General features: G+C 35.7%; 6 protein-coding genes across 6 annotated transcripts; 1 reads left to right on the top strand and 5 right to left on the bottom strand.

Moving 5' to 3' along the window:
- Positions 1-4,339: 4,339 nt before the first annotated feature.
- On the bottom strand, positions 4,340-5,455 carry LOC139881675 (uncharacterized). The gene is made up of 2 exons (XM_071866112.1): positions 5,288-5,455; positions 4,340-4,387 (listed from the first exon to the last, which is right to left on the bottom strand). The coding sequence occupies exons 1-2, from the start codon at positions 5,453-5,455 to the stop codon at positions 4,340-4,342; spliced, it is 216 nt and encodes a 71-aa protein (XP_071722213.1).
- Positions 5,456-5,948: 493 nt separating this feature from the next.
- Positions 5,949-9,516, bottom strand: LOC139881690 (protein trichome birefringence-like 5). The gene is given in 10 exon segments (XM_071866128.1): positions 5,949-6,285; positions 6,516-6,671; positions 6,813-7,006; positions 7,407-7,599; positions 8,605-8,756; positions 8,758-8,901; positions 8,954-9,184; positions 9,186-9,275; positions 9,389-9,393; positions 9,504-9,516. Coding segments are annotated over 10 exon segments (1,515 nt in total).
- Positions 9,517-9,941: 425 nt separating this feature from the next.
- Positions 9,942-15,654, bottom strand: LOC139881689 (SART-1 family protein DOT2-like). The gene is given in 14 exon segments (XM_071866127.1): positions 9,942-10,016; positions 10,361-10,445; positions 10,738-10,958; positions 11,094-11,467; positions 12,217-12,646; positions 12,648-12,683; positions 12,685-12,831; positions 13,413-13,472; positions 13,582-13,648; positions 13,757-13,853; positions 13,952-14,062; positions 14,359-14,413; positions 14,504-14,645; positions 15,149-15,654. Coding segments are annotated over 14 exon segments (2,406 nt in total).
- Positions 15,655-16,319: 665 nt separating this feature from the next.
- Positions 16,320-18,308, top strand: LOC139881688 (cold-responsive protein kinase 1-like). The gene is made up of 7 exons (XM_071866126.1): positions 16,320-16,341; positions 16,529-16,738; positions 16,911-17,041; positions 17,113-17,326; positions 17,421-17,652; positions 17,732-17,882; positions 17,982-18,308. The coding sequence occupies exons 1-7, from the start codon at positions 16,320-16,322 to the stop codon at positions 18,306-18,308; spliced, it is 1,287 nt and encodes a 428-aa protein (XP_071722227.1).
- Positions 18,309-18,879: 571 nt separating this feature from the next.
- Positions 18,880-21,994, bottom strand: LOC139881687 (sodium transporter HKT1-like). Its single transcript, XM_071866124.1, has 5 exons — positions 21,914-21,994; positions 21,716-21,843; positions 19,522-20,838; positions 19,170-19,400; positions 18,880-19,084 (listed from the first exon to the last, which is right to left on the bottom strand). The coding sequence occupies exons 1-5, from the start codon at positions 21,992-21,994 to the stop codon at positions 18,880-18,882; spliced, it is 1,962 nt and encodes a 653-aa protein (XP_071722225.1).
- Positions 21,995-22,639: 645 nt separating this feature from the next.
- LOC139881686 (phospholipase A2-alpha) lies at positions 22,640-24,204 on the bottom strand. The gene is made up of 4 exons (XM_071866123.1): positions 24,085-24,204; positions 23,825-23,870; positions 23,576-23,701; positions 22,640-22,812 (listed from the first exon to the last, which is right to left on the bottom strand). The coding sequence occupies exons 1-4, from the start codon at positions 24,202-24,204 to the stop codon at positions 22,640-22,642; spliced, it is 465 nt and encodes a 154-aa protein (XP_071722224.1).
- Between the last annotated feature and the right edge of the window lie 1,059 nt (positions 24,205-25,263).

Genomic DNA, 25,263 nt, shown 5'->3' with positions numbered 1-25,263 from the left:
GAACTAGTTCACTGTATTGACCCGACGAGAAATCCTATGTGAAACTATGTGTCGAAAATAGGATTCTCACGTTACAATTATGTGTCATTAATCCTTTGACTTGAGACACCACGGTAATTTTATATATAACAAGTTATGTTAGTAACCACTATCCTGATCATAGCATTACTAAAAGGCGTGACTTCGGCATGATCTGTTATATATGAAGATTGGTGTGTGTCAACAAATGATTCGTCAATTATCGAAATGATAATGATGTCCTATGTTTTCATATTAGCCATGACTTTAAATCCTTGGCCAAGGTAATGTGGAAATTAGAGGGAGTTTTCTAATGATCCAAAGTCATGTGCTTGAATAGATACATAGTTATTGAACTTATAGAGTTTCGACTAATCATTCACGCTCTAAGTTCAATCGAGACATAGATTGACGAAAGGATCGTATCACATGGAAATTGTAAGCGGAAAGGTTCACTTTAAACTCACCTATATCTAGGTCTTCATGGCTCGTTGCTAGACGATAACCATGACTTATAGAATACGATTCTATTACTAGCGTATTGGTGAACCTAAAGGGTCACACACGAAAAAAAAAACCTATATTTCGGACATGATATTTAATTTGGTTAATCTTAAGTGTACGATTGAATCAAATTAAATTATTCTAAGTGTTAGCATCGAAATTGAAATTTTTCGGTGAAGCGAAATAAATTCAATTTCAAAAGTTGAAATTGATTTGAAACTTCAATTATGCTCCAGGAAAATCTTGTGCACATGTTATATTATCTTATAACTAATTAATGTGATTAATTAATAATATAATATATAATATTAATTAATGTGATTAATTAGTTATTGCAAGTTGATTTTGAGAGAGGCGGCAGCCTCAATCTCTTAGTCAAAAATTTTATCTCTTTCTTCTCTTCCCATTGGTTAAAGGTTTGACCAAAGCAAAAATTTGTTTTGCTTATATATATATATTGTACGGGAGTGAATGGAGATAGAGAGGAGAACAGAAGCTTTCAAAACTCAGGGAACCTTAGAAGCTTAAAAAGAAAAATTGAAGCTTTGGTGTTCTTGTTGATTGACAAGGAGCATATATAAAGAGTGAAGGAGACCTTATTACTTGAGTTCTTCAAGGGTAATCTCTCATTCTCCTTCTCTTTTATTGAATTGATATGTTAAGTTGTTAGCATATGATAATTGGTTAATCGTTGAAAGGAGTTTCGACGATTATATGGAGTTCTATGAATTTATCGTCTCAAAAGGAGTTTTGAGATATTATGTTTGTGAAATTGTGTATATGTGATCTAGCATAGCATATGCATGAGTATGGATATTTTCTCTTGTGTGGATACCGTTAGAGGAGTCACACGTGAGGCTCTTGAACTTTTTCCGTTTGAGAAACGGAAGTTAGGGTTTGGAACCCTTTCTTGTGCAGGTTGGAGACTCGGAGGCAAGAGAACTTTATTTTCTATTTGGATGTAATTTTCGAAGGATGTAAATCAATATCGGATTGTATAATTTGGACATTGGATATTCTTTCATGTGAATGGTTTTGTCATTTGTATGCTTTATATGATGATATATTTATTGCATGTGTAATGCTAGATTGAATTAGAGTAATTCAATTACATGCTCGATATGACAAATCATGAGTTTCCGCTACGCGTTAATTGATCATGTAAGTGTTACGTGATAACATTTCGATCTGATCGAAGCAAAATTTAAAATTTCACCAATTAACACACTGCCACGTATTGACTAAATCCGATGTCCACATGGATGCGATCCTCTAACAATAAAAATACAATAATTTAGTCTAAAAAATTTGTCACTCAAATATATTTTTGATCCACCCAACTTTTTAATCCTGATTCCATCCCTAAATCAATTTATATTAATTTCAGGACATTACCCTAAAATTTTTTTTAAGTAACATTACACTAAAGTTAGAACATCATGATTAAATATTTTAATTTGAATATTTCCTTAGAATATATTATAGGATGAATGTTGGCATAGCAGTGAGCTAGACATTCCTCCTCACTTAAACCTAAAAAAATTTGATAGAGCTTACCTTACCTTACCTTACCTTAGATTACGAACAACTAACGATGGACGGTGGTCATATACACTTGTTGAAGCTAAAGAGAAAAGACATTGACCGGAATGTCAATACCGACTTCTCAGATTCTTCTCCCTCTCCCAAGATTCGCAGGCTGGTACTTTTTTTTGTACTTCTTGCGTGTTAAATTGAATGAATTTGTTGAAATTAAACTGTGGATTATCTTTGCTTATGTGTTAGGATCTAACAATGGAGGAAGATGAGCCCGGAATGCCCGATTTTGAAGAGCGATCACCAACAGGAATTGTTCATAACGAACAAGATAGACCAATTGTTCTTGCAAATCTGCTTGATGGAAACTTCAATTCAGCTTCCACTGTCTCTTTTTCTGTTGATCCCGACATCATCTCTGGCCTCAAGAGGAAAACAAGTGAGTACTGAATTTTCTAAAACCCTAATTTTGATTTGCACTTCGCTTGTTCTATTCATGTTATGAATTTGCTTTTAGTTAGATTGTCTGTGCCATTTCCATTATAACTGTGAATTTCCAGTCTATAAAAAGGTTTAATTGATTTGAATAATGGGTATGGTTGTCAGAGGAACCAGTTAAGTAGCAATTATCACTTATAAGTTATTCCATGTTTCATGCAGGGCAGTTTTTAAGCTGTATGGACTTCAGTTACATGAAATTGAACGGCGATGATGGCACGGAGCGAAACAAGAACGAATGCTTTGCTGTCGTTCCTTATCGGCCACATCCTTCGATCGGAGGTGGCATCAAGATTTCGAAAGAGGAATCTAATAAGTTTATGGAAGCTGATGAATTTGGAGGAGCAGTAGCAGCAATGGATGTTGAGGAAGGTGACGATTCGAATTTTGAGGTAATGAGTTCATACGAGCCATGGGAGCAGCAACAACATTGCATGATCCTCAACAACATTTTACACCTATGACTACCTGGTTCCAATGAGTCAGTTGTTGATAAATGGAGTATTATCATGTCAATGTTGCCTTTTGTACATTTGCAACTTTTGTTCACATAGGCGAAATGGGAATCTGTGAAGGAGGAGGCGATAAGGATGCTTCATTTCCTTTTCATTTTGGTAACAGCCGGACTGACAACTAATGGCTCTGTTTCTTAAGAGCAGGCAATCTGTAGAAACAGGACTGACTGAATATGATTTTTGTGGCGCTCAATGATTGTATGTAAATGTTTATGAATTAAATGTGTTTGAAGGGCTACTATGCCATTCATGTTAACGCAATTTTTTTTTTCTAAAATAAGTTGCTCATATTCGGTGAGGAACAAATTTGTTTTCCATTTGCGAGGCCTGCTGCCGTCGGCAGTAGCACAAAGTGAAATATAAAATTCTTGAAACCACCTTGAAGAGCTCGGCTCCTTCTGGGTTAGAGCTCTCCGAGTAGCCATTCTTCTGGGTTCTGAGAAATAAACTCGCGTCGTCAGTTAATCGAGTTGCCACCTGGATTCAAGGAACGAGTCAAAGGCTGCGGCATGAGTGGGGCCCCACAGCCGAAGATACTGAGGCATGACTTGGTTGGCAGGATCTTGACTCGTTCTGGTTGGAGTCCGCTTGCAGAAGCAATGCAATTCGCGAGACCCATAATGCTAATGTTCCTTGCGGATCAAGGGATAAATACAAGTTTATTGGATGAGAAGAAAATAGCTCACCCGATTCCAAGGAACAAAATAAGCGGGTCGTTTACGAGTGAGAGCGGCCGAGTTGGTAAGGTTAGTGATAGTTGAAGAAGAAGGTAAAAGATACAGGGTGAAGGTTTAGGAGATGCAAAAAGTTGTCTGGTGACGAGAATAGACAGAAGTATGTGGATTGTTTGTTGAGTCACCTCAAACAGCATGAGAGAAGAGTCAAATATTAGTTCAACGAATCCTTGATATTTTGGCCTCAATAATTCCAGAAAATTTTTCCATTTTTCTACCTTTAGTTGGTTTTTCCTTCCAATGCTTACAATAAATGACCAAGTCCAAAGCTTGGGAAAAGTTTCAATTAATAAAAAATTCAAGTCATAAAGGGTAAAAAATATATGGTGGTTGAGGATCAGAAGCATAAATTTGAAATCATGATAAGTAAGCTGAGAGACAACTCAAAACAACAATTACCGATATGCATTACAAGAGAACAAGTCGAGCAATAGCAAAACATGATTGTTCAAAGACAAAGCATTTTGCCATTGGAGCAGGAAAGTTCACTTTATCTGCAACTCGTGATTATTGAGCAACATTAAGAAAGAGTAATCACAGGAACTTCCTGTATGGCCTGCGTGCATCTTCATCTTGCATATGCTGCCATCAAAAGGGTTTGGAAATCAATACGTAATTAAGGAAATAACAAAAGATGATCGAAATAGAGAATGCAGACAGGAAACCTAAGTGATGAATAAACAAATTGCAAAAAACCATACTCCAAGTTAACAAATACATTCAAGAAACTGTCTAGGCACCAATATAAATGTCGATACAAGATCGAGAATTTAAGCAGCAACATTGCATAAACACCAGGTGGAGTATAAGATTTATAAAACTTAATGAGATATACATTCTGTCCAATTCCTGAGTACATTCAATCTCCAAATGCATATATCATAGAAAGTTGATAAATTCTTAGCCAACCCAAGTTCCATGTAAGAATACGAGGTATGCAAAAGTCCAACCTACTACGTATTAATTAATTTCTGACAAGTTCGTTTAAAAGGGTCATGGGAATCCACACTTCTCAGCACATAGTAATAATAACACCTTAAGCACACAAGAAGAGCACATATATCCTATCTATTCCATTAAGATGATAGCCATGTAAAGCAACGGAAAATTTTAATAGTTTCAGACAGTGAACAGCAATAAAATGAGAGTTCTACATCCTAGCAATTGGGAAATACGTGTAATGCACACGACCAAATGAAACTCATTATCTACGTTTCCTGTATCCAACATTTCCATTATCAAAGAGGAATGAAGGAACAAAAATTGATACTTCAGAAAGGTATGCAAACAATCAAAGCTCAAATCTTAAGCATTTATACTGATCTATAGGAGAAAGTTGAAATTGTAAAGACGAGGATACAATACAAATTAGTTCAAATGTACTTATGTACAGGACAGGTAGAGTCGTCAATGAAGAGAAATATAAATAATGAAATGAAAAATTCAAATTAGGCTAAAGAAAATTAAGATCAGAGTAATTACGAATTCACGAACGATGCCCTTGTAAACCAAGATGGGCACGGCGATTCCAAAGATACCGACGATGGCGAGATTCCGGCGAGTCCAACGGAAGTTGTGCTCCAGGTTTTCTCTCGCACTGCCCCAATCCTCCACCCACTTGTTTTTGTGTGCTTCCATTCCTCCTCCCATCTCTCTCTCTCTCTCTCTCTCTCTCTCTCTCTTCGTGTGTTATGATCGTCAGCTGCTCGTGCAAACAATGTGAATGATCGATCCAGGATTGGTCTACTCTATTTAAGACGTTTGCGTTTTCATTTTCGGTCACTCATGTATCAAATAATTGCCTCAAACATCCATTAAAAGGTTAAAACCTACGATGTTTGTCCCTAATGTAATGTTTCACATTGTTAGAAATGGTCCCTGGAAAGGTTTTTTTTCAACCTTTTTGCCAAATTTCTTTTCATTTCTCTCTTCAACCTCCTCTATTCAGAACGATTCATCAGCATTTTTGAGGAATCACATAATCGACACATTTTTTTTCCCAAATTGCTACTATTAGTACTTGTACATTATTAAGTAGTAGTGATATACTCTGAATCCAACATGATTTAAATTACACATATCCCATCTCTAGACTAACTACCAAACTTCACAAAGCTGATGATAGACACTCCACTCGACTAATTTACACTTTCAATCTCCAGTTAAGTTTTGGCGTTAGAGTGGCATAAATGATCTCATTCCACACATCAGGAACGCCTGGAAGACACCAATGGCTGCAATCTTGCTTCCTCAACGAGACTTTCCTACCATTATCTGGGTTCTTGCCAAATATTGATGGATGACTGTCTTTCCGGAAATTCGTCAACCTTGTTATGTTTAACAGTTTCACTGGAAACTTCATTTTCCGAATAACTTCTTCAACTATCTTCATTTTCAGTGGATATTCGCCAATGTATTTTCCTTTCAAGATTGGAGCTTTCTCTCCATTGCAGGTGCCACCAGAATCCCAGTCTCCACCTCTATTTCAAAGAATATCAGACTGAGAAACTAAGTATTCAATCTGAACAGCTGAAAATAGGATTGGCTTTGAAACATAACCACTTTGCTTAATCGTCGCAATTATCCAAAGGAATTAATTACTTCACACAGATGCCACATACACTTTTTTGTTTCTCTTCCACTAAAGCTAGGAAATTACAAGTTTAATCAAGACCAATTCAAAGAAAATAACGGAATGATCATGACACGCCCGAAATGGGCAGAGGAGTATCCACAATAAATGACCAATTGTTTTGGTTTTATATTTTGATCAATCCATTTTCCCCAAGTCTGCAAAGCTCTTCGGTAAGCTTCCGTGGAATCAATTTTTGGATAAAGATAATCACCTTCTTTGTAGTAATTTACTCTGTACACAAGTGAAGTTTGTTAGCAGATGCGTGAAAAGAAATTTAAGGCTAGACTGAGGTCAAACAAATGAGTTCCCAGCATTAAAAAGGAGTAAGAATACGGATAAAAGAATATGGAACAAATAAATATGCAAACCCACCCTCTAGCAGTCTTTCCATGAGTCCACCAGTGCCCAGTATTGAACACAAGAATGTCAGCCCTCTTCCATCGCCCATAACTCTTATCAATTGTATCAATTGAAAGAGTTGGGTTTTTGTTCCCTTGTCCGTTTAAGCGAAACCCTTCCTTCACGAGGAAATGTGACCTGACAAACTCCACCGTGCAGTCATGGTCCTGTACATGGACAATTAACATTACGAAATGCCGTTTGCAATAACAAATCTCAACCAAAGAACTTTTATGATATTCAAAGTCTAATATTTTCTTTTTCACTTTAAGAAAACTGATTCACTCCGATCCTCCTAGACTTATTTTTAACAGTGAACTGATCATGATTCAGGCATCTTCAAGATCAAGTGAAAAAGAAAGCTCAAGTGTAGAGAAGAAGAATTTGCCTAAATAAGGTTGTATTACAACCTAATTCCTGATCACGAAGAAAACCCTCCAGTAGAGAAATGGATTTTATTTTCAGAAGATGTTAAATGCCTCATTAGAGGATACATTAACGTATTTTCAGTTGAACACGAGAAATATATGTGCAAATGATAATAAGAGGTGAAGGGTATGATATTACCTCAAAATTGAACACAAAGTATCCCCTTCTCTTTGAAATTTTGTGGCCATGGATTTCATACATTTTGCTCTTGTTTGACAGGCCTTCGTGGACAAGGCACAGCATTGATTCATACTGGTTTCTGTTCATAGAATCTCCAACCAGCATAAGCCTTTTTCCTCTGATTCTCTCCAGGAAATCTGTAGCACTAAACCTGTAACTCCAGTGTGAATGCACCGAAAAGATCTCTCGTAGGAATGATATGGAACTTGTTTGCAAAGAGAGAACATAACCATTAAATCTAAGGAAAACATACAAAACAAAATCAACCCAGAAACAAAGCGCACAAGGTGCTCTCGTGTTAAGTAAAAAACCAAATTTTCCAACCCCAAAACACTTGATGATAAAGCGAATCATACTCTCTCTTTCATTCTATCTTCCAGAGAAACTAATTCTGTGTTTTGTAATTCACCCAATTCATTTTCTAGACATAAACTTGCTACATAGATAAATAAATCTAAACCATGCACACAGACAAGTAACTTTAGTATCCTCGCATCACCATAACACCCGCTGTCATGCAAATGCAATTTTAAATCCTTCCTACATCATCCTCTTCCCATTAAACTAATCGTCCAGCTATAACAGAATGCAGATTACAGGAATTCAAAGGTTAACTATTCTTCTAACTATAACAGAATACAGATCATATGAACTAAATCGTGAACTACTCTTTGATCAGTTCACCTACTACAGTATCCCGAAATAATTAGTCAAAAAAACCTTCCATCCAACTTGGGAAAACATCAAGTCTTTGGTTTCTCAATCCTATTATGCTATAAACAGCGTATCTGGCAAACATGAGGATGGTTACAATCAGCATTGTCACAACAATTAGATCAAGCATGTCAATGTGAACAGGAAAACAACGCGGAACAAATGACAAAAAAAATGGAGCATACATGCACATGTTACATTGGCTGTTACAGCATTTATTAGCTCAGTTACACAAAGCATTATGACATCTACAAAATGACAGGAATCAATCAAACCCACAAGCAAGTCTTACACTACACTACGGTGCAAAGATTTATATCATTCTAATTTTTTTAATAAAACTAACCAGATTCTATCAGTCTGGTTCATTATTTTTCCTAGAATGTACTATATTACCATATTCGATAAGAAACAGGCTTGAACAAAAAATTGGCATATATACCTTGGAAGGTCACATCCATCAGGCTTCCACCGCCATTTGAGGTACTCAGCATCGAGCCGCCCATTTCTCTGACAGTCATAGGCCTCGTCGACATAAGGGCAAGAACCCGGCTTGTAAATAGGGTACTCTTCATCTCTCACCCAAGTCCCTTTTATACAAATCACACTCTTTCACTGAAGATTCTTCAACATTGTTCTTTCCAACAATATTGGATTCCTCAACAATTGCGGGGCTACTTTGGTCATCGTTCTCTTCTTGAGTGATGACAGGAGGAACTGGCTTTTTCTTTCTCATCATCTGTTTTACCTTGGTCAGAAGGAACTGGGTTTTCCGATTTTTTCTAAGATGCATCATCTTGATCAGTGGTGGTGAGGTTACTTTGGTCATTTTCGTTACTGGAAGTAGCAGCAACTGTCGGTTCTTCTTCATTATTGTCTTGTTCTGGGTGGTTATGAACATCCAATGGGCTGGTTTGATAAATATCCGATTTGACAGGAGGATGATGGTTGTTGTCGTTGGTGGATGAAATGCAGGAGAGGAAAGAGCGATAAGGGAAAAGAGAAGGCTCCAAATTGTGTTTTGGTGAAGATGAAAATGCTTAAAAGGAAGATGATGAAGCACAATGTGATTAATGTCGTGTACCGGTAACCAAATGCTCTCCGACCAAGATACTATCTTATTCTCATTTTAAATATGTTCACTTCAGCTTATTGCCATGTTAGCTCCCTAAAGTTTTCAGAAAGGTTAAATCACCTCTTAACACAACACTTAGATCCAATTGCACCCTTACTACAATAAACATATCATAATTTATTGGTAAGAGATGTCTATATTTAACTTCAAAAGAAAAGAGATGTCTATATTGTTTGTGAACTATCTCTGATCAATATTTCCCCAACCAGGCTGTGCCATATTGATTTACACGTTTCCTCTATTGAAAAGTCTTAGATTCGACTTCAGGAGAATTAGAATCTAGGTGAATAATTTGTATTAAAAATTTATAAAAAAAAATTGATATCTTAATAGTGGTAGTTGTATAGGAGTATCCGATTTACATCCCATTCCTACTATTCTCCTCAATGTAATCTTCTTCCCGAGCAAATTTCTGCACAAAATATATTCAATGTGCTCTTTTTCATTTGTTTAGCGGAAATCAAAAGTTATCTGATTAATTGAAAAGGAGACGTTAGAAAAATTTGATCACAAAAAATTAGAAAAGTGGCATAAACATTCTCGAATAATATCTCGATAAATAAAAGATTTTTTAACAACAAGATCTCGATTTGTTTATTTCGCCTAGGTCGCCAAATTGGTTGTGAGCCATCAATGACTTGAATTCATTTCTTCTGCTTCTTAGATGCACTCGAACCACCATTGTCAGCTGGCCGCTTTATCCCCAAGAAATGCTCAACCTGGAAGATTTCAAAATTTGTTAACTGGCGCCAATAAATGGTTGAAAGACAGTAAAATGGTGTCAGCAAAATCAAATGAATGACCATGTGCGGTTCTAAGGAAAGCGTTTACACTCACAAAAAAAGACCAAATGACAGACTGAGTAATTAATTTTATTCAAACATACATAGCTCAATTTGGAGAGAGTAGAAAGCTGTAAAGTTCAACCTTTTCACTTTTCAGTGAACATCCCGAGCACCATTTAGCTTACATTAATGTTTTTTACTTAATATTGTCAATTCCCCCAAGTATAATCAATGAAAGAAAGGCTCCTTCCTTAGATAAGCAAAGTAGATATACTAGCCTTGCTATTTCCAAGCATCGGTGTTAAGCCTCCTGGAAAATCCTTCTCAACGGTACCAAACCCACTTCTAGGATCACTAGTTTGCCTGAAAGAAGAAAACGCTGATCAATACGATCACATAAACAGTTGTTTACATGAACCAGCCAGTTTTGCTAAATTAGTGTCGGGAACAGGATGCTTAATGATTCACTCTTTAGACACTTCTGGAAGAAAGAGCAAGCAAATTTAAGTAAAGTAACGCATATCCCTCTTCTCAGTTCTCAGTATATAAAAACTTCGATGTTTTTTCCTTGAAAAAATATATAACTACTTACTCCATATTAGAAAACTTCATTATTCATCATATAAATTCAAAAGTGAAAAAGAAGGAATCTTACCCTGGTTTGACATGACCGCTGAGAACAAGGTAAGGGCTTTGGAGCTGAGCTTGAGCGTCCCTCATCCGCGCCACAGAAAGTGAAGGTGTGTCAGAATTCTTCATTTGCTTCAACTTTAGTTCTTCCTGATATTGCTTCTGGCGCTTTTCTAGCTTCATTTTCCCAGGTCCCTTCCCGTGAAATTTATGAGAAAGCATCCGAAAAGCTTCCTTGGGAGTCAACTGGCAGAAGAAAATTCAGTCAATATTATCATTTTTCAAAATTTGCACATGCAAATCAGTAAATCATTAAGACATTTAAATGTGTAATATATGTTTCAAGTGCATGCAGATGAATGGATTGATGCAGATACTTACTATTCGTCCAAATTCATCAGTCCTCTCGATACGAATATCCTTGAATCTTTCATTACTTGCTGGGTCATTATCAACGATACCAACAAGTTTGCTCTTTTTCTTGTCCATGTTTCTACCACCCCATTCAATACTTTCTTTAAGAGTTCCTCGGTCTTTAAGCAACCTTAATGCACCAGATAACCCTTTTCCAACTGCAGCCTCGTGAATGGTGGCATCCGGAACTATTTCCTCCTTATTCTCAGTAGAATGGTTTTCCTCCTCCTCAGTCTCATTTATTTCAGACCAACCACCAGCCTCTTCTTTCATTTCCTTTTTTGAAGTTGTTGGCTCATCTTCCTCCATGAAGACATCTTCACTGTCCAGTACATGAGCTTCTGAAAGAATAATAGAATTGGAACTGGAAATTAATATCCTCTTTTAGAACAAGTAAGCCTTGAGTTGAAGCTGTAATATTTTAAATGCAAACAAACAGGAAAAAAAAGAACAAACTGGATGATGAAACCAAGATATAATAATAGAAAGCAAGTCAATTACGGGTCACAGATTTAGAATTCTAACTACAACAAAATTTCAGGATAGCAAAGATACTCCAAGTTTTTCCATGCTTATTGTACCTTATAATCTAATAAGGACAAGAGTATGTTTGAAGGTTTTTCAAGAAACCATTAGAGAAACATGAACAAGGGCAAAGGTGGTCTGTGACAGGAATGAAGGGGTTGTGAGAAGGCTCTTAAGCAGTAAAAAATAGTTTAGGATAGAAAACAGAGTATAATTAAGTTGAGCCTCAGATAAAAAACACCTAGCTGTCTAAACATAACACTCTCCGGCTTGGCATCACAGTGATCAATAAGGATACTGAAAAAAGAAAAGAAAAAGGTATTCTCCATCTAGGTATCTTTATCTACAATTTTATCTACGTTCGTGTATAATTATGGAGGTTGCAATCAGCAAGCTTTCGTCACATGGTATGCAAGAGAACTATATAATATATAGAAACAGACATGCGTAGCATGGTAGATCTGTTAGCGGACTACGTGTAACATTTGAAGTATAGTGCCCCTGTTATTCTACGTATATAGTAAAAGATAACATTTACGAGTTATGACATTATAAAATAACGTACCTTCATTAAGCTGGAGTCCCCACACAAAATCATTCATCTCTGTGAAGACAACCTTGTTTTCTTGTGGCTCCCCGGTTGAGGTATTTTGATCCTCGGCTGCTTCAGTGCTCGCAGTGGAGGCTGCGAGGAGAGCTATCGCTTGCGGGCCAGTAGCTGGTTCTTGCTTTTTAAGAGCTAATTTTCTTGCTCTTTCCAAGGACTTGTAGAGGTCATCTTCATCATCAGCAACCACTTGATTTTCATCCTCCTCTACCGTAACAGGAAGAGTTTGCTCCATCCGCAGGGATTTAGATGCCTCATCTGCTTTAGCATAGGCTAACTGGTAAGCCTTACTTCTCATTTCTGCATCAGCTCTCTCCTCCTCCTCTCTAATGGCCTTCCTTTTTCCATCTTTACGAGAACCTAAGTCTCCGGTCCCAAGCCCTGACGAGGACAGCTTCAGCTTCAAGAGCCTCTAAATCCAGCTTTTTCTTTCTTTCGCAAGGACTTCTTCTTTTTGGGCTTTTTAAACTTCAACATTTCTTCCTCAGTATAGTAGTCTGATAAGATCTTCCCAGCTGAGTTAAGATCTTCGACTTGCCTGTTCATAGAAGTGCCCTGAATCCTTTTACGGAGCTGAAAATGGAGGGAAAAATGATGTTACTATTAGATGAATAAATAACCACATTCCGATTAAGTCAAGAAAGAGATAACATCAAAGTTGTGCACGTGCTCATAAGTTGATAACATTTTGGTAGTCCAATGCATAGTTCTATTCTTTTGAAAAAAATTAAATTAAAAATCACCATCTTAACTGCCAACAGACAAGTTTGTTTTGTCATCCTTTTTCCCTGATAAATAGAAAACAAATATATTTGGTGTAACCCATAAAGGAAGATTTTCATGATTCATGAAGATGAAAAAAAAAAATGAAACATAGGCACTGTAAACCGCCTCCCATGCCAAAACGAAAATCAAAGCTTTAGCCAATCTTTCTTACCAACAATACATTTTTTAACTTTTTTCTATGTTTCAGTTCATCCTTTAAATCCCAATTGAACCACGTGTAACACTCAACTATTATGTAGTCGGTTTTTTTCGGGACGACAAATCTCCTCTTAGATAAATCTCTGGTGCCAGTAGTTACCAATGCATTTCAAGCATGTACTTAACAAGCCATACAAAATAGCCACCAATAAAAAGAACAAATAATTTACCTCCTCTAGTTTCTTTTCAGCTTCCCCAGTGAAGCGTCCCCTTGCATCCAAAGCCACGCCCTGAATGTTTTTCAGTCAAATCCAAAATGCAACTTAGAGGAAAAAAAAAGGGAAGAAAAAAAGGTAAAACTTACAGAAATGAAAGAGAGAAGAGAAGGTAAAACAATACCTCGTCTGTGATTGGATCATCATATTGCGGAAGCATCTTCTTTTCTGAAGCAGGATCATCCTTAAACCTAATAAATCAGCATCACAACAGGTGTTAAAAATATTAATGCACCTTTGATACTCCACGCTAAGAAATTAACCAGACAAATTTATTCATTGTGTGAAGAGCATCTTACTTATCATCATAGACCCCTGTTTTCTTTTTTGCAGCCTTGTAGGCTTCATCTCGTTGCTTCTGCTCTCCAAGTTCCACATTCTCTAGCATATCGATGTCTGTGAAACCAGAGCAAACTCACTGTCACATAAAAGTTCTTAGTCACATCAGCAAACTTGGCTTAAGGAAAGTGAGGAAGCAAAATACTATAACTTACCCTCATTGATATCCCCATCAGCCAGGATGCTTTGATCTTTGAGTGTCAGAACAACAGCCCCACCTTCCATAACTTTATCAAGTCCATGAAGAACTTTAACACCAGCTAGGTCTGCCAATAATTCCAAGATAGAAACAGTCAGTAAAACGTGCAACTTATTCACACACATCAATATCAATGTGATTGACCATGTTATTTGTGGCTTATTGGACTAAATTGCGTATATGGGATTATATTGTAGTAGCCATGACACAGAATGAGATCTACTAATTATGCCATTCAGCTATCATCAAATGCTTCTAGTTGGTTTCTGGAATTTATTGATTTGAACCCTATGACATCAAAGATTCCGTGTAAACTTCTAGTTGAGTACTCCACCAATAAGGAATAAAAGGGCTAGAACATACGATTAGTACGCTGGCTTGCCTCTTCATCGTCACTTTCTCCTTGGATAATGTTGTCCTGAAAAACCATACCATGTATCAACTAATGAACCGAGGCAACAACGTAAAATGCTACATATGGCCCGGGAAAAGGTCAGCCTAAACTAACCTGCTCCTCAAATTTTCTTGACAGCTGCAAGGCTTTCTGCTTTTCGACGCTCTTTTTCTCCTCAATCTTACGACTCTTGCTGACCCAGGATAAAATCTCTGAAGCACCTTCAGAATTTTTCTTCATCCTTTCTTCTTTCATCCTGACCAAACGGTAAGTGTTAAAATCTTATGTGACAAGCACGAATGTATATTTTAGAAATATTGATGAACATATCACACTTTTTTCTTAACTGAATAAACATGACACTAGAATATCAACCATATAAATGGTGAAAGGCAAACGCATATAACCAAATACGGAAAACCAAACAGCCTTATCGAAGCAATTTCCTATCAACACTACAAGAGATATATACCAGAGAGTCACAGGTTACCACCTAGAGTTCACCATTGTTACTACGCGATTACTATGCTAAACTTGACATAACATCTTTCCTAATAAAGCAATATTATGAGGCCCGAGAATAAAGTTTCAGCAGTGTTTAGTAAATGTTATAAGATATAGTACCAAAATAGTGTACCCAAACTTTTAATATGAAAATTACTACAAAATTTAAAATTCAGAGGGCAGCAACTTATCTCCATACACCTAAAAAAATTGGTATGGAAATAACATGAATGGATCTCAAATGAGGTTACTTACTTCTGAATGCGCTCCGCAAGCTCGGATGCTGATGTTTGAGCTCCCACGTCGTCAGTCTCGACAATTTCTCCTTCATCCAGGTCTTGAAAATTCAGCTTCCCACGCTTGACGACATTTTCATGGTCGCCCTTACCCCTATCCAGATAATCTTCTTCTTTCTTGCTCGTTCGATCCCTATGCTTGTCTCTATCTCTATTGGTATCATTGTTGTCTCTATCCTTATGTTTGTTATCTCTATCCCTATTCCTCTTATCGGAGTCTTTGTCCCTATTATCTCTCTCTTTATCCTTGGTTGCTCGATCTTTCCTGTCGCGCTCTTTATCTCTGTGCCGAGCTCTGTCGTAATCTTTGTCCCTAGACTTTCGATCGCGATCGTCTCTCTCTCCTTTCCTTCGGTCTCTTTCGAGTTCTCGGCTGCTCTTCTTCCTATTATCCTTGGTTCGATTCCTGCTTGACTTGTCGTCATCATAGTCTCCCCGTCTCGGAGATTCAGAACGGTCTTCCATCAAAATCCCAACAAAAGGTTTTACAAAGATTTTTAGGGTAACTGAGGGGGGAGAACTTTCAGGACTTGTGAGTAATCTATCTAGTTTATGGAAGGAGAAGACGACGACGCGATAAATAAATACATTAATTAATTCCCCAGTCAGCTGAATAAACGGGCCGACTAAAGTAAGAACTTGGGCCAATTAAGCTCAAGAGAAAGCCCAAATTAAGGCCCATTTTGAATTAACGGAGATCTCTCTTTCACACAGGCAAGTAGCAACGGAAGTAAAAGAAGTGAAGAAGTGAAGGTACATATATAGCGTGTAGCAGGTAATAATCCCTTGAGAAGGTAATAATAGCACGCGGAAATATGAACATCCACAATTCCTAGATTAAATAATTTGGATATAACCTCGTCTATGTCGAAGCATTGTTGAGGTATAAAAACAAAAGGAATGGATCTCATTTTGTATTATTCCCTTTTCTTCGGTTACTTCTATGCTCGACTTATTATCACTCTCTCTCTCTCTCTCTCTCTCTCTCTCTCTCTCTCCTCTCTCTCTCCCCACAATTCCCAGAAAAGATATGATGAGAGCAAGGCAACACACCTAAACGGCCCTTTCTTTGATAAAGCAGAAAGAAATCCTCTTTGCTTGTAACACAAGTTTCTCCTAATCCAACAACCATGGCTCGACAAGCACGACAAGGTACCGTATATTTCTTCTTTTCAAAGATTTTCAAGTTAATTAATGGAGTTTTCATAAATTCTACATTGTTGTAAGTAAACTGTAAAAGTATCAATTAGTTTACAAATGGTGAAAAACCAGAGGAACCACCCTGTCATAAACTACATTTATTAATGAATCAATAAATTAGTTGTTCAATATTATGCAGTGTCACCTCTGGGAGCTTCACCACCTTATGTAAGTCTACCGGTGACCGGAGACGCGACAAATCCTCACAAGACGTCTTTAGTCCTATTCTTTTTCCTCGGAGCAATAGTCATTCTTGTGCTAGTTTTGATTATTGCGTTTCTCATTTGGAAGTTCTTTAAACCGGAAAAGCTCAATAAGTTATTATCGCTATCTAGAAGAAGGTCAACAGGTACACTTTCATTTGTAAACATATGTCAGATTCGTCCCAATGTCCTTTTTACTGTATCGACAAACAGTTATTACTTATTCCTGTGCAATCAAAAGAATATGATTAATTCTTGTAGTTAAATCCATTAAACGTATTTATGGCCTAAAACTCTTTTATATTTACATTTTTGCAGCATCACCGGATCCTTTCAGTGGGAATCTTCGAACAATCAGTTATTTTAGTTTCCAGTCACTGAAAAAGGCAACCAAGAATTTCCATCCTGATAATCTTCTCGGACGAGGCGGATTCGGTCCTGTTTATCGAGTAAATTTCCTACTATGAATATTTTTTGCACTGAAATTTGTTAGAATTCTAAACTTCAAGGATCTTTGTAGGGTAAGTTGGGAGATGGGAGGATAGTGGCAGTGAAACAATTATCCTTAGACAGATCTCAACAAGGGGACTCCGAATTTCTTTCAGAAGTTACATTGATCACAAGCATTCAACACAAGAATCTCGTCCGACTTCTCGGTTGCTGCTCCGATGGGCCCCAACGTCTCCTGGTCTACGAATATATGAAGAATAGAAGCTTGGACCTCATCGTTTATGGTACTTCAAATTCTTCTCTCATTTATTTACTTAGATTTCAATCATGTTGAATACTTACTGCTACTTGTTAATCACTTTGAAATGTCTTGATCAGGACAAAGTGATCAGTTCTTGAATTGGAGGACTCGGTTTCAAATAATCCTAGGAATTGCTCGAGGATTGCAATACCTACACGAAGATTCACATCAAAGAATCGTTCACAGGGATATCAAAGCGAGCAACATCCTTCTTGATGAGAAATTCCAACCTAGGATTGGAGATTTTGGGCTCGCTAGGTTTTTTCCCGAAGACCAAGCTTATCTCAGCACAACTTTTGCAGGAACTTTGTAAGTCCACCTTATTAATTGGTTATGAAATCACGAAAATCCTCTAGATTGAGTTTTTATTTTATTTTTTTCTTGGCAGAGGATATACAGCACCTGAATATGCAATACGGGGAGAACTATCCGAAAAGGCGGATATATATAGTTTTGGGGTTCTTGTGCTTGAAATCATTGGCTGCAGGAAAAATACAGATCTTACATTAACAGCAGAAATGCAATATCTTCCTGAATATGTATGTATTTCAGGGTTTTAATTAATTTCTCAAACTAGAAAGGGAGAAACTATTAAAGTAGACTAAAATTTAAATATTTTTTACATTATTAATTTTCAGGCATGGAAGTTATACGAGCGGTCCACATTGATAGATATAGTCGATCCAAGAATGCGCGATGACGGGTACGTAGAGAAGGATGTCCTGAAGACAATCCTGATGGCTTTATTATGTCTGCAGCCTCAAGCGAACTTAAGGCCTCCAATGTCAGAGATTGTAGCCATGTTAACTTGTAAAGGTGAAATCAGTGGAACACCAACAAGGCCTGTCTTCATGGAACGAAGACGTAGAAATAACGAAAACTTCTCTTGGGATACAATCTCTGAACCTTTCCCTACGCCATTGCGGACACCAGAATCCCCCTCAATTTCTTATAATCAACCATAATAGTATGTGTATGTGGGATGCATGCTTTAAAGGTAATTAGCTTGTGTACAAAACATTATTATACTATTATATCTTGATAGATTCATTCTAAATTTTTTTGACCATCTGGATAATAAAAGGTTTTTCGATGTGAACAGCTCATGAATCTCATAAGAAAATATATGAATGTTGTGTTTTTGAACTAGGGTGAATTAATTGAACAAAACTTTTAACCAAAAGGGTATAACTTTCTACCGAAATATGTCACGACTCACGTGTGTCAATGTGAGATTGGTCAAGATATAATTTAATTAGTGCCGGATTATGGACATTTATCTTACAAAAAATTACTAATACTAATATACCCTAATTGGGGAATTTGCCAGCAAGAGCAGGGGATGTATAATGTGACTGAGGAACTAGCAATTCCCTTCTCAAGTCAACTAGTGCTATTCTAGGACATACTATATTTATAGTTGCTATATATATCCAAGTAAAGGCAAAGGAAAAATGGCATGACGGACACTGGAAAAAAGGGCAAGATATTTCAATTGACTGAACTCGTCTACTTATCTTAAAAGAGGATTAATATTCAATATAGTATCCAGGCTTTGCCACCATTCCTACTGTATCTCTTTAGTCTACCAAAAAACATGATGAGAATTATGAGCCATTTTCCTTCAATGCTCAATTTACCAGAGAGTCCGACAAAAGTGTCTACACAGGAGCTATCCCTATCTGGCTTTATTCTCCTTTCACAGCTGTACCCAGTTGATAAACCAACGTTCCCATATGCACTGCAAATAATTCATCTATTTAATTACTATGATGATAAATACTTGCAATTCGGTTTATATATATGCATATTAATTATGTGTGTACCTTGTAACTTCTATTGTAATGTTGAGCACGTTAAAGTTGAGGGGATCTTCCTTCAATTTTCTTCTCTCCGTGATACAAACTAGAATAACAAAGATGACTAAATAAGTTACTTGTGAGAGTTTCAGATTCTCCATGATTCTCTTTCTCTTTCTTTTGCTTTTTTCATCTGTTTCTGCTGCCTTTATTTCTTGATATCTTGTTGGTATGTACGCTGTGTATTGTGGGAGATACCTGAACGCGATAAATTAGAAGTAAATTAACTATAATCCTAAAAATAATAGTAGGAAAATGATTGAATGAAAGAATACACAGACGGACCAATGATCTAAAATCATAGAATTAATCAACTCACATCATAGCAACGAAAATCACCAACATGGCAGGAGAAATTGCAGAGAGATCAAAAATTGATAAACCAGCATGCCTGGAATTCGCCACTTGAAACAATGATGCCACAATTTTCTCATACAAACTCAGACAGCATAGGGTCTCAGAGTTCCATTCCAAACAACAAAAAGCTACAAATTGGAGCAACGTAAATCCCATCACAGTGATTGCCAAAAACTTACAATGCCTCCCTGAGAACAAATGATGAGAATACCCCAAATCTCCATAGTTTTGCATGACAAAATTAAGCTCTAACTTTTTGGTGAACTTTGAGAGCAACCAGATGATAAACCGAAGCATTGGTGCGTATAAAGTGTTTCCGAGGAGGATTTGTGGTATCAACAATAATAAGAAACCTGAATCCTTCTTGAAAACTAACATGTTCTCATTTGTAGGCTCATACCCACAATTTGTAAAACAGGAAACTACGATGAATACTGAAAATATCTGTATGGAAATGTTTTTGCTTTTTAGTACACGTTTTGCAGTCGAGACTAGACTTATATACGTCGAAACTGCAATATACCCAATTACATGAAAACCTATAAGATAACTCAAAACAATGTAGCTCAGGATTTTAATGGACTTGCTTCGTAGATTATCTCTATCTATATTATCTACACTAGTACTGGCCTCTATTTCCAAATCCGATTCGATTTGAAAGGCAGAAAAGGAGCGATTAGGGGGATGGTTAATGTTACCTATATTTTGCATACTCTTTGGTTTTGAAAAATTGGATTTTACAATTGAAAACCGAAGTTCTAGTAAGGAAGTGAAGACTTCTCCTCCTGTAAACATCAAAATGGAGAGAATTACGAATTGGGTATCCGAAAAAACCTCCATTTCGACAGATGACATGCTCGAAACTGTCACAGCAGAGACAGAAGTGAAGAACATGTCGAGATGTTTGGGGGTGTGTTTTCTAGGTTTTGTAAATCTCAAAGCTAAATAGCCAAAGAGAGACAGGACGAGGAAATAAACAAAATGAATACAAATAGGGTTTACTTTGACTACGAAGAAACGAATAACCGAAAAAGCATAATTTTTCAAGGAATTGTAAAAGCTGCAAGCTTTATTATAATTAGAAACAGAACAGCAGCAGTTAGAAGTATTAAGAGGTTGTTGGTCCATAAAAGAAAAATAAGATACTGGAAATGGAAACATTGGGTTTATAAAGCAGAAGAAATTAAGATGCGGCTTAATCAAACCCAAATATCCTGAGGATGACGTGAAAAGCCATAGAGATTCAGATGATGATGATGATGAACTCAGTTGGAATTCCCTGTTCATTTGCAGGAAGAAAAAATAAATTACCTTGCAGAGATGAGGAAATCGGAAGAATTCGAAAATGGAAGTATGGATGTACGGCTAGCATAAATGGCAGCAAACATCATGTGCAATTGCAGATACTCAGGAAGCAAAAGGGTCCTACCGCGCCTCCATTCTTGAGCTATCTATTCATTCCTGAAGATTCATCGATCACCAAGTCGGCTGTTAATGTGCTACTCCAATACAATGACATGTGCAAGGCACCTGTCATTTTTCCTTTTTCCCGAGAAAAAATGCATCTATCCCTCGTCCTATACTAGAGGTGTCAAATTGGATACGACCCGAACTCAAGTGGGTTTCAGAATTAACGGGTTTGGGTTAGCTAAAGAAATTAACGGGTTCAAATGCAAGAACCGGACCCGTTACTACGGATTGCACTCATGAAAAAATAAATTATGGATTAAATAGTCACTAAGAATCATAAAGGGTCTACGATTAATAATAACTTATCTTGTAGATAATCTTTGTGAAAATCATCACATATCAATATTGATCATCACTTGAAAAATTAAATGGGACAAAATTCGGTGAAAAAAATGTATATTATATAGTATACATATGATTGTCTTATTAAAATTTTGCCAAAAAAAATCAATTAAAAAAAAATTTTAATCGAAGGAAAAAGAATACAACTCTTCTAATGTCCGTGTTAGATATTTATTTGAAATCATCGTTATTTTACATATAAATATGATGTTGTTTCGTTAAAATCTTACCAAGAAAAATTTAATAAGACAAAATTAACGTGAAGGAAAATGAGTGCAACATGTATGTTACTCCGAAAACACATCACTTGATAGCTTTAAGACAACACATTGTCAAGAACTAACTTCTCAAATGTTGCAATCGGTAGAGACTTTGTGAATAAATCTGTCAAATTGTCACTCGAACGAATTTGTTTCACTTCAATTTCATCTTTCTTCCAGAGATCATGAGTGAAAACTTTTTTATGAGAAATCTGTTTGTTTTTGTCACTTTTGATATAGCCTCATTTTAATTGACTTATACGTGCAGCATTATCTTCATACAATCTGGTATGAGAGGTTATCTCTTGATACACTCCAATCATCTTTTGGATTTGTTGGGTTAGCAGTCTCAACCATACACATTATCTACTTGCTTCATGCATTGCAATTATTTTCGCATGTTTCTAAAAAGTTGCAATCAAAATTTACTTCGTAGAATGTCATAATATAGCCGCATCCCCATATGTGAATAAGTAACCGATTTATAAGCGATCTTTATGTGAGTCGGATAAATAACATGCATCTGCATATCTAATATAATCAATTGTGATGCATAATTATTTGCATAAAATAAACTCATATTAATTGTTTTTCGTAAATATCGAAATAAATATTTTATTCCGTTTCAATTTCCTTATCATAAATAAAGAATTAAATTGTTAATAAATTTATAGAAAATAATATATCACGTGGTGAATCAGCGAGATACATAGGAGAAAGTAATTATTTTGCTAAATCGATTTTGCATGGACATGGTTAATAGATAGAATTCGATTAAAAAATAGGAAGAAGGAAGAGGGAAACCTAAGAGGAAGTAATTATTTTTCTTTTTCAATATCGAAGTGATATATATACATACTACATAGAGCTAGAGCTAGGGACATTCGTGGTACGTACAAAGAAAGGGAAAATTTTATTTTATCATAAATATTAATGGAGATATTTGATTATTGAAGAAGCGATCGATATATGTCTGTTTAGTTATAGAAAATAATATTGTAGTAATTATTAAGGCTTGTGAAAATATCTTCCAGCAAGCAAAGCAGCTTCCATAACTAATGAAATTACATCAATGACTTGATCAACTTCGCATTGGCTTCCCTTAAAAGAAATCCCTGATTGTCTTATACTTGCCATGCAATTTAGGAAATTCTGGCTGCACTCTTGACTCAGATAACCATCTGCATAAACAAACAGACAATAAATCATAATTAATCAATACTCAATTGGAGTAATTTTAAACAACAAGAAATTACGTACGTAACGTTTTGATTTCCTGGAAATCAAAGGTTAAACATGTGATCTTTTACTTTAGTAAAAGTAATAACCTCCTTCTTTATTATACATGTGAAAAACCTTAAATATTAGCAATGTTATATATATATATATATGGACTAGAGGAGTCCGGTCGGTTAAATTATTACCATAAATCAAAGAAATGATCATAATCAGAATGACATTAATTGTTGCAAAATTCAGACACATATATATTCCAAGACGGCTTTAATTAGGATATTGCTATTATTATTCGAAACATTAGATAATCATATATGAACAAACAAAAGCTACAATACAAAAGCTTGCTACTTGCTTCCAAGGATGGGTCCATTATCCTATACAGTATTATGTATCTTCTCCAAGCCAGAATACTGTACTGTACCGATTTTGAGCTTTTCTATGAGAATCTAATTAACTCAAAGTTAGCTAATACCTTAAATTTAGAGAGAATTTCATAAAATCAATGTCCTCCTCGTACTAATTATTGGTTACTTACTAATTAAACCCAGACTTAATTATTCCTACATTACAATTTATTACTAATTTATAAAACACAAGTCCCACTTAAAAATGTGATGCATGCAATATAATTCGTTTCTTAGAGTTGGAAAAGAAAAAAGAAATGAGTTGGCGAGAAGAAATTAAGGAAAAATTAGTAGTACATACTATTTTTGTCTTGAACACAAGCATCATGCTTCATACAGCAGGCATCAAGACCATCACAAGGTTTCTCTCCAGGGCATCCACTATACAGCAGCCCACAATACTTCCCATACCTTAAAAACGGAGGCACTATAATATAAATTCCAAAAAAACAAAAAATTAATGAAAATAATTGATATATATCAAACAAATTACTAGTAATTAAAATTGATAATATACATATATATATATATATATCAAGTGATTTTATACCTGAACAGAATGCTGATTCACATCTTCTACTGCATTCTTCTTTGCTCTGCAGGGCATTTTATAGGATTCGTCATCCATCATTAATCCAGAAAACTACTACAAGCTCCGTCCCAAATTAGATGCAAAATTTTACATATAAAATGATGTAAAACTTTGTATATATTTTATGATTGACGTAGTATTGGATGTTATTTTTTGAAGGAAAAAGAAAAAGAAAAAGAGGAATTTATATTTATATTTATATTTATATATAAACATACCACATTGAGATTTGATTGTGCAGATTGAACGCCAATGTTGAGGCCATGAGCAGAGAAAACGAAAAAGAAAAAGATGAAAGCAAATAAGTATTGTTGATGATACATATTGATCATGGCCATATTCTTTTTACACTGAAATTAAAATGAATTTTTCTTGGAATTACTAATATATAATGAATGAAAAGCTCTGATTTTTTTAACTGAGAGGGAGGGAGATAAATGGAAAAAGTCAGAAGATAGACAAGCGAAGAGAAGAACAAAGATCGATATATATCGAGAGGAGTTACGAGTTGTGTTTTGTCTTGTAATGACTCGTGACTTTATAAATTAACGTTTTGCATGTAAAAGGTTGTTTGTGTTTCAGTTTCACAGTTTAGAAATTTGGTGTTGGGTAGTTGTAGGGTCCATCTCTCATGACCTTTTGAACCTTTTTCATTTCATACATCTCTTTTTTTTGAATAACCGTTTCATACATATCTATCACCGTTACATTTTCGTTCCAACTCCTAGCTTCCACTCCAGCTACGATTTTATTTCTTTTTAACGAAAAAACAGTCAACATTTCAAGTTATTGTCAAAAAAAAAAAAAAAAAAAAACATTTCAAGTTGATTACTTCTCTATTTTGGTTATCATACATAGAAAGAAAACCATGATTTGTCAATAAAACTAATGCTAATTAACGATATTCTAAATCACTCCTAAGCAAAATTACATAAATTTACACTACTTCCATATATATCCGTCCTAACTTATATGTCTATATCTTTTCCCGATTTATTGAATAATAAATATATTTGGACATATTATATGTCTTCCTAGATCCATTTTCTCTTAGATCAATAAAAAGTCCGATTTCATAGATAATTTGAGATTGAATGAGTATTATTCATGTTTACTCCTTCCAGTCCCGCTTACTTCTTGTTAGTATCATTATATATTTTGATTCTCTTACTTCTTGTTCACTCTACGTCCAAATGGTTTGGATTATGATGGACCATATATAGAAGATGGAAATAAATCGGGTCATTTTTATAGTAAACATGGTTATCTGAAAAAAGGGTAAGATTCAATGATTCATTCTTATTTTGGATCTATTGGAATAAGTAAGTTTTAACTAAAATTTTAGGTTGTATTAAGAGGAGAGAATAGGTAACATTGGCATTTATATGCTAACGTAA

The sequence above is a fragment of the Rutidosis leptorrhynchoides genome, unplaced genomic scaffold, assembly GCF_046630445.1.
Source record: "Rutidosis leptorrhynchoides isolate AG116_Rl617_1_P2 unplaced genomic scaffold, CSIRO_AGI_Rlap_v1 contig182, whole genome shotgun sequence".
Taxonomy (NCBI): Eukaryota; Viridiplantae; Streptophyta; class Magnoliopsida; order Asterales; family Asteraceae; genus Rutidosis; species Rutidosis leptorrhynchoides.
The sequence above is the reverse complement of the archived record's forward strand: the minus strand, read 5'-3'. Positions and strand labels throughout refer to the sequence as shown.

What these genes read in the sequence shown, in the direction of transcription:
- LOC139881675 (XM_071866112.1), bottom strand. Translation starts at nt 5,455, where the DNA reads ATGGGAGGAGGAATGGAAGCACACAAAAACAAGTGGGTGGAGGATTGG. An exon ending in AGGGCATCGTTCGTGAATTC is followed by an intron (nt 4,388 to 5,287) that starts GTAATTACTCTG and finishes TTTTGATGGCAG; the next exon opens with CATATGCAAGATGAAGATGC.
- LOC139881688 (XM_071866126.1), top strand. Translation starts at nt 16,320, where the DNA reads ATGGCTCGACAAGCACGACAAG. An exon ending in GATTCGGTCCTGTTTATCGA is followed by an intron (nt 17,042 to 17,112) that starts GTAAATTTCCTA and finishes GGATCTTTGTAG; the next exon opens with GGTAAGTTGGGAGATGGGAG. An exon ending in TGCAATATCTTCCTGAATAT is followed by an intron (nt 17,883 to 17,981) that starts GTATGTATTTCA and finishes ATTAATTTTCAG; the next exon opens with GCATGGAAGTTATACGAGCG.
- LOC139881687 (XM_071866124.1), bottom strand. Translation starts at nt 21,994, where the DNA reads ATGTGTATGGTTGAGACTGCTAACCCAACAAATCCAAAAGATGATTGG. An exon ending in ATAACCTCTCATACCAGATT is followed by an intron (nt 21,844 to 21,913) that starts GTATGAAGATAA and finishes AAAAACAAACAG; the next exon opens with ATTTCTCATAAAAAAGTTTT. An exon ending in CCGATTGCAACATTTGAGAA is followed by an intron (nt 20,839 to 21,715) that starts GTTAGTTCTTGA and finishes GCAAATGAACAG; the next exon opens with GGAATTCCAACTGAGTTCAT.
- LOC139881686 (XM_071866123.1), bottom strand. Translation starts at nt 24,204, where the DNA reads ATGGCCATGATCAATATGTATCATCAACAATACTTATTTGCTTTCATC. An exon ending in TGAATCAGCATTCTGTTCAG is followed by an intron (nt 23,702 to 23,824) that starts GTATAAAATCAC and finishes TTTATATTATAG; the next exon opens with TGCCTCCGTTTTTAAGGTAT. An exon ending in TTGTGTTCAAGACAAAAATA is followed by an intron (nt 22,813 to 23,575) that starts GTATGTACTACT and finishes TTGTTTATGCAG; the next exon opens with ATGGTTATCTGAGTCAAGAG.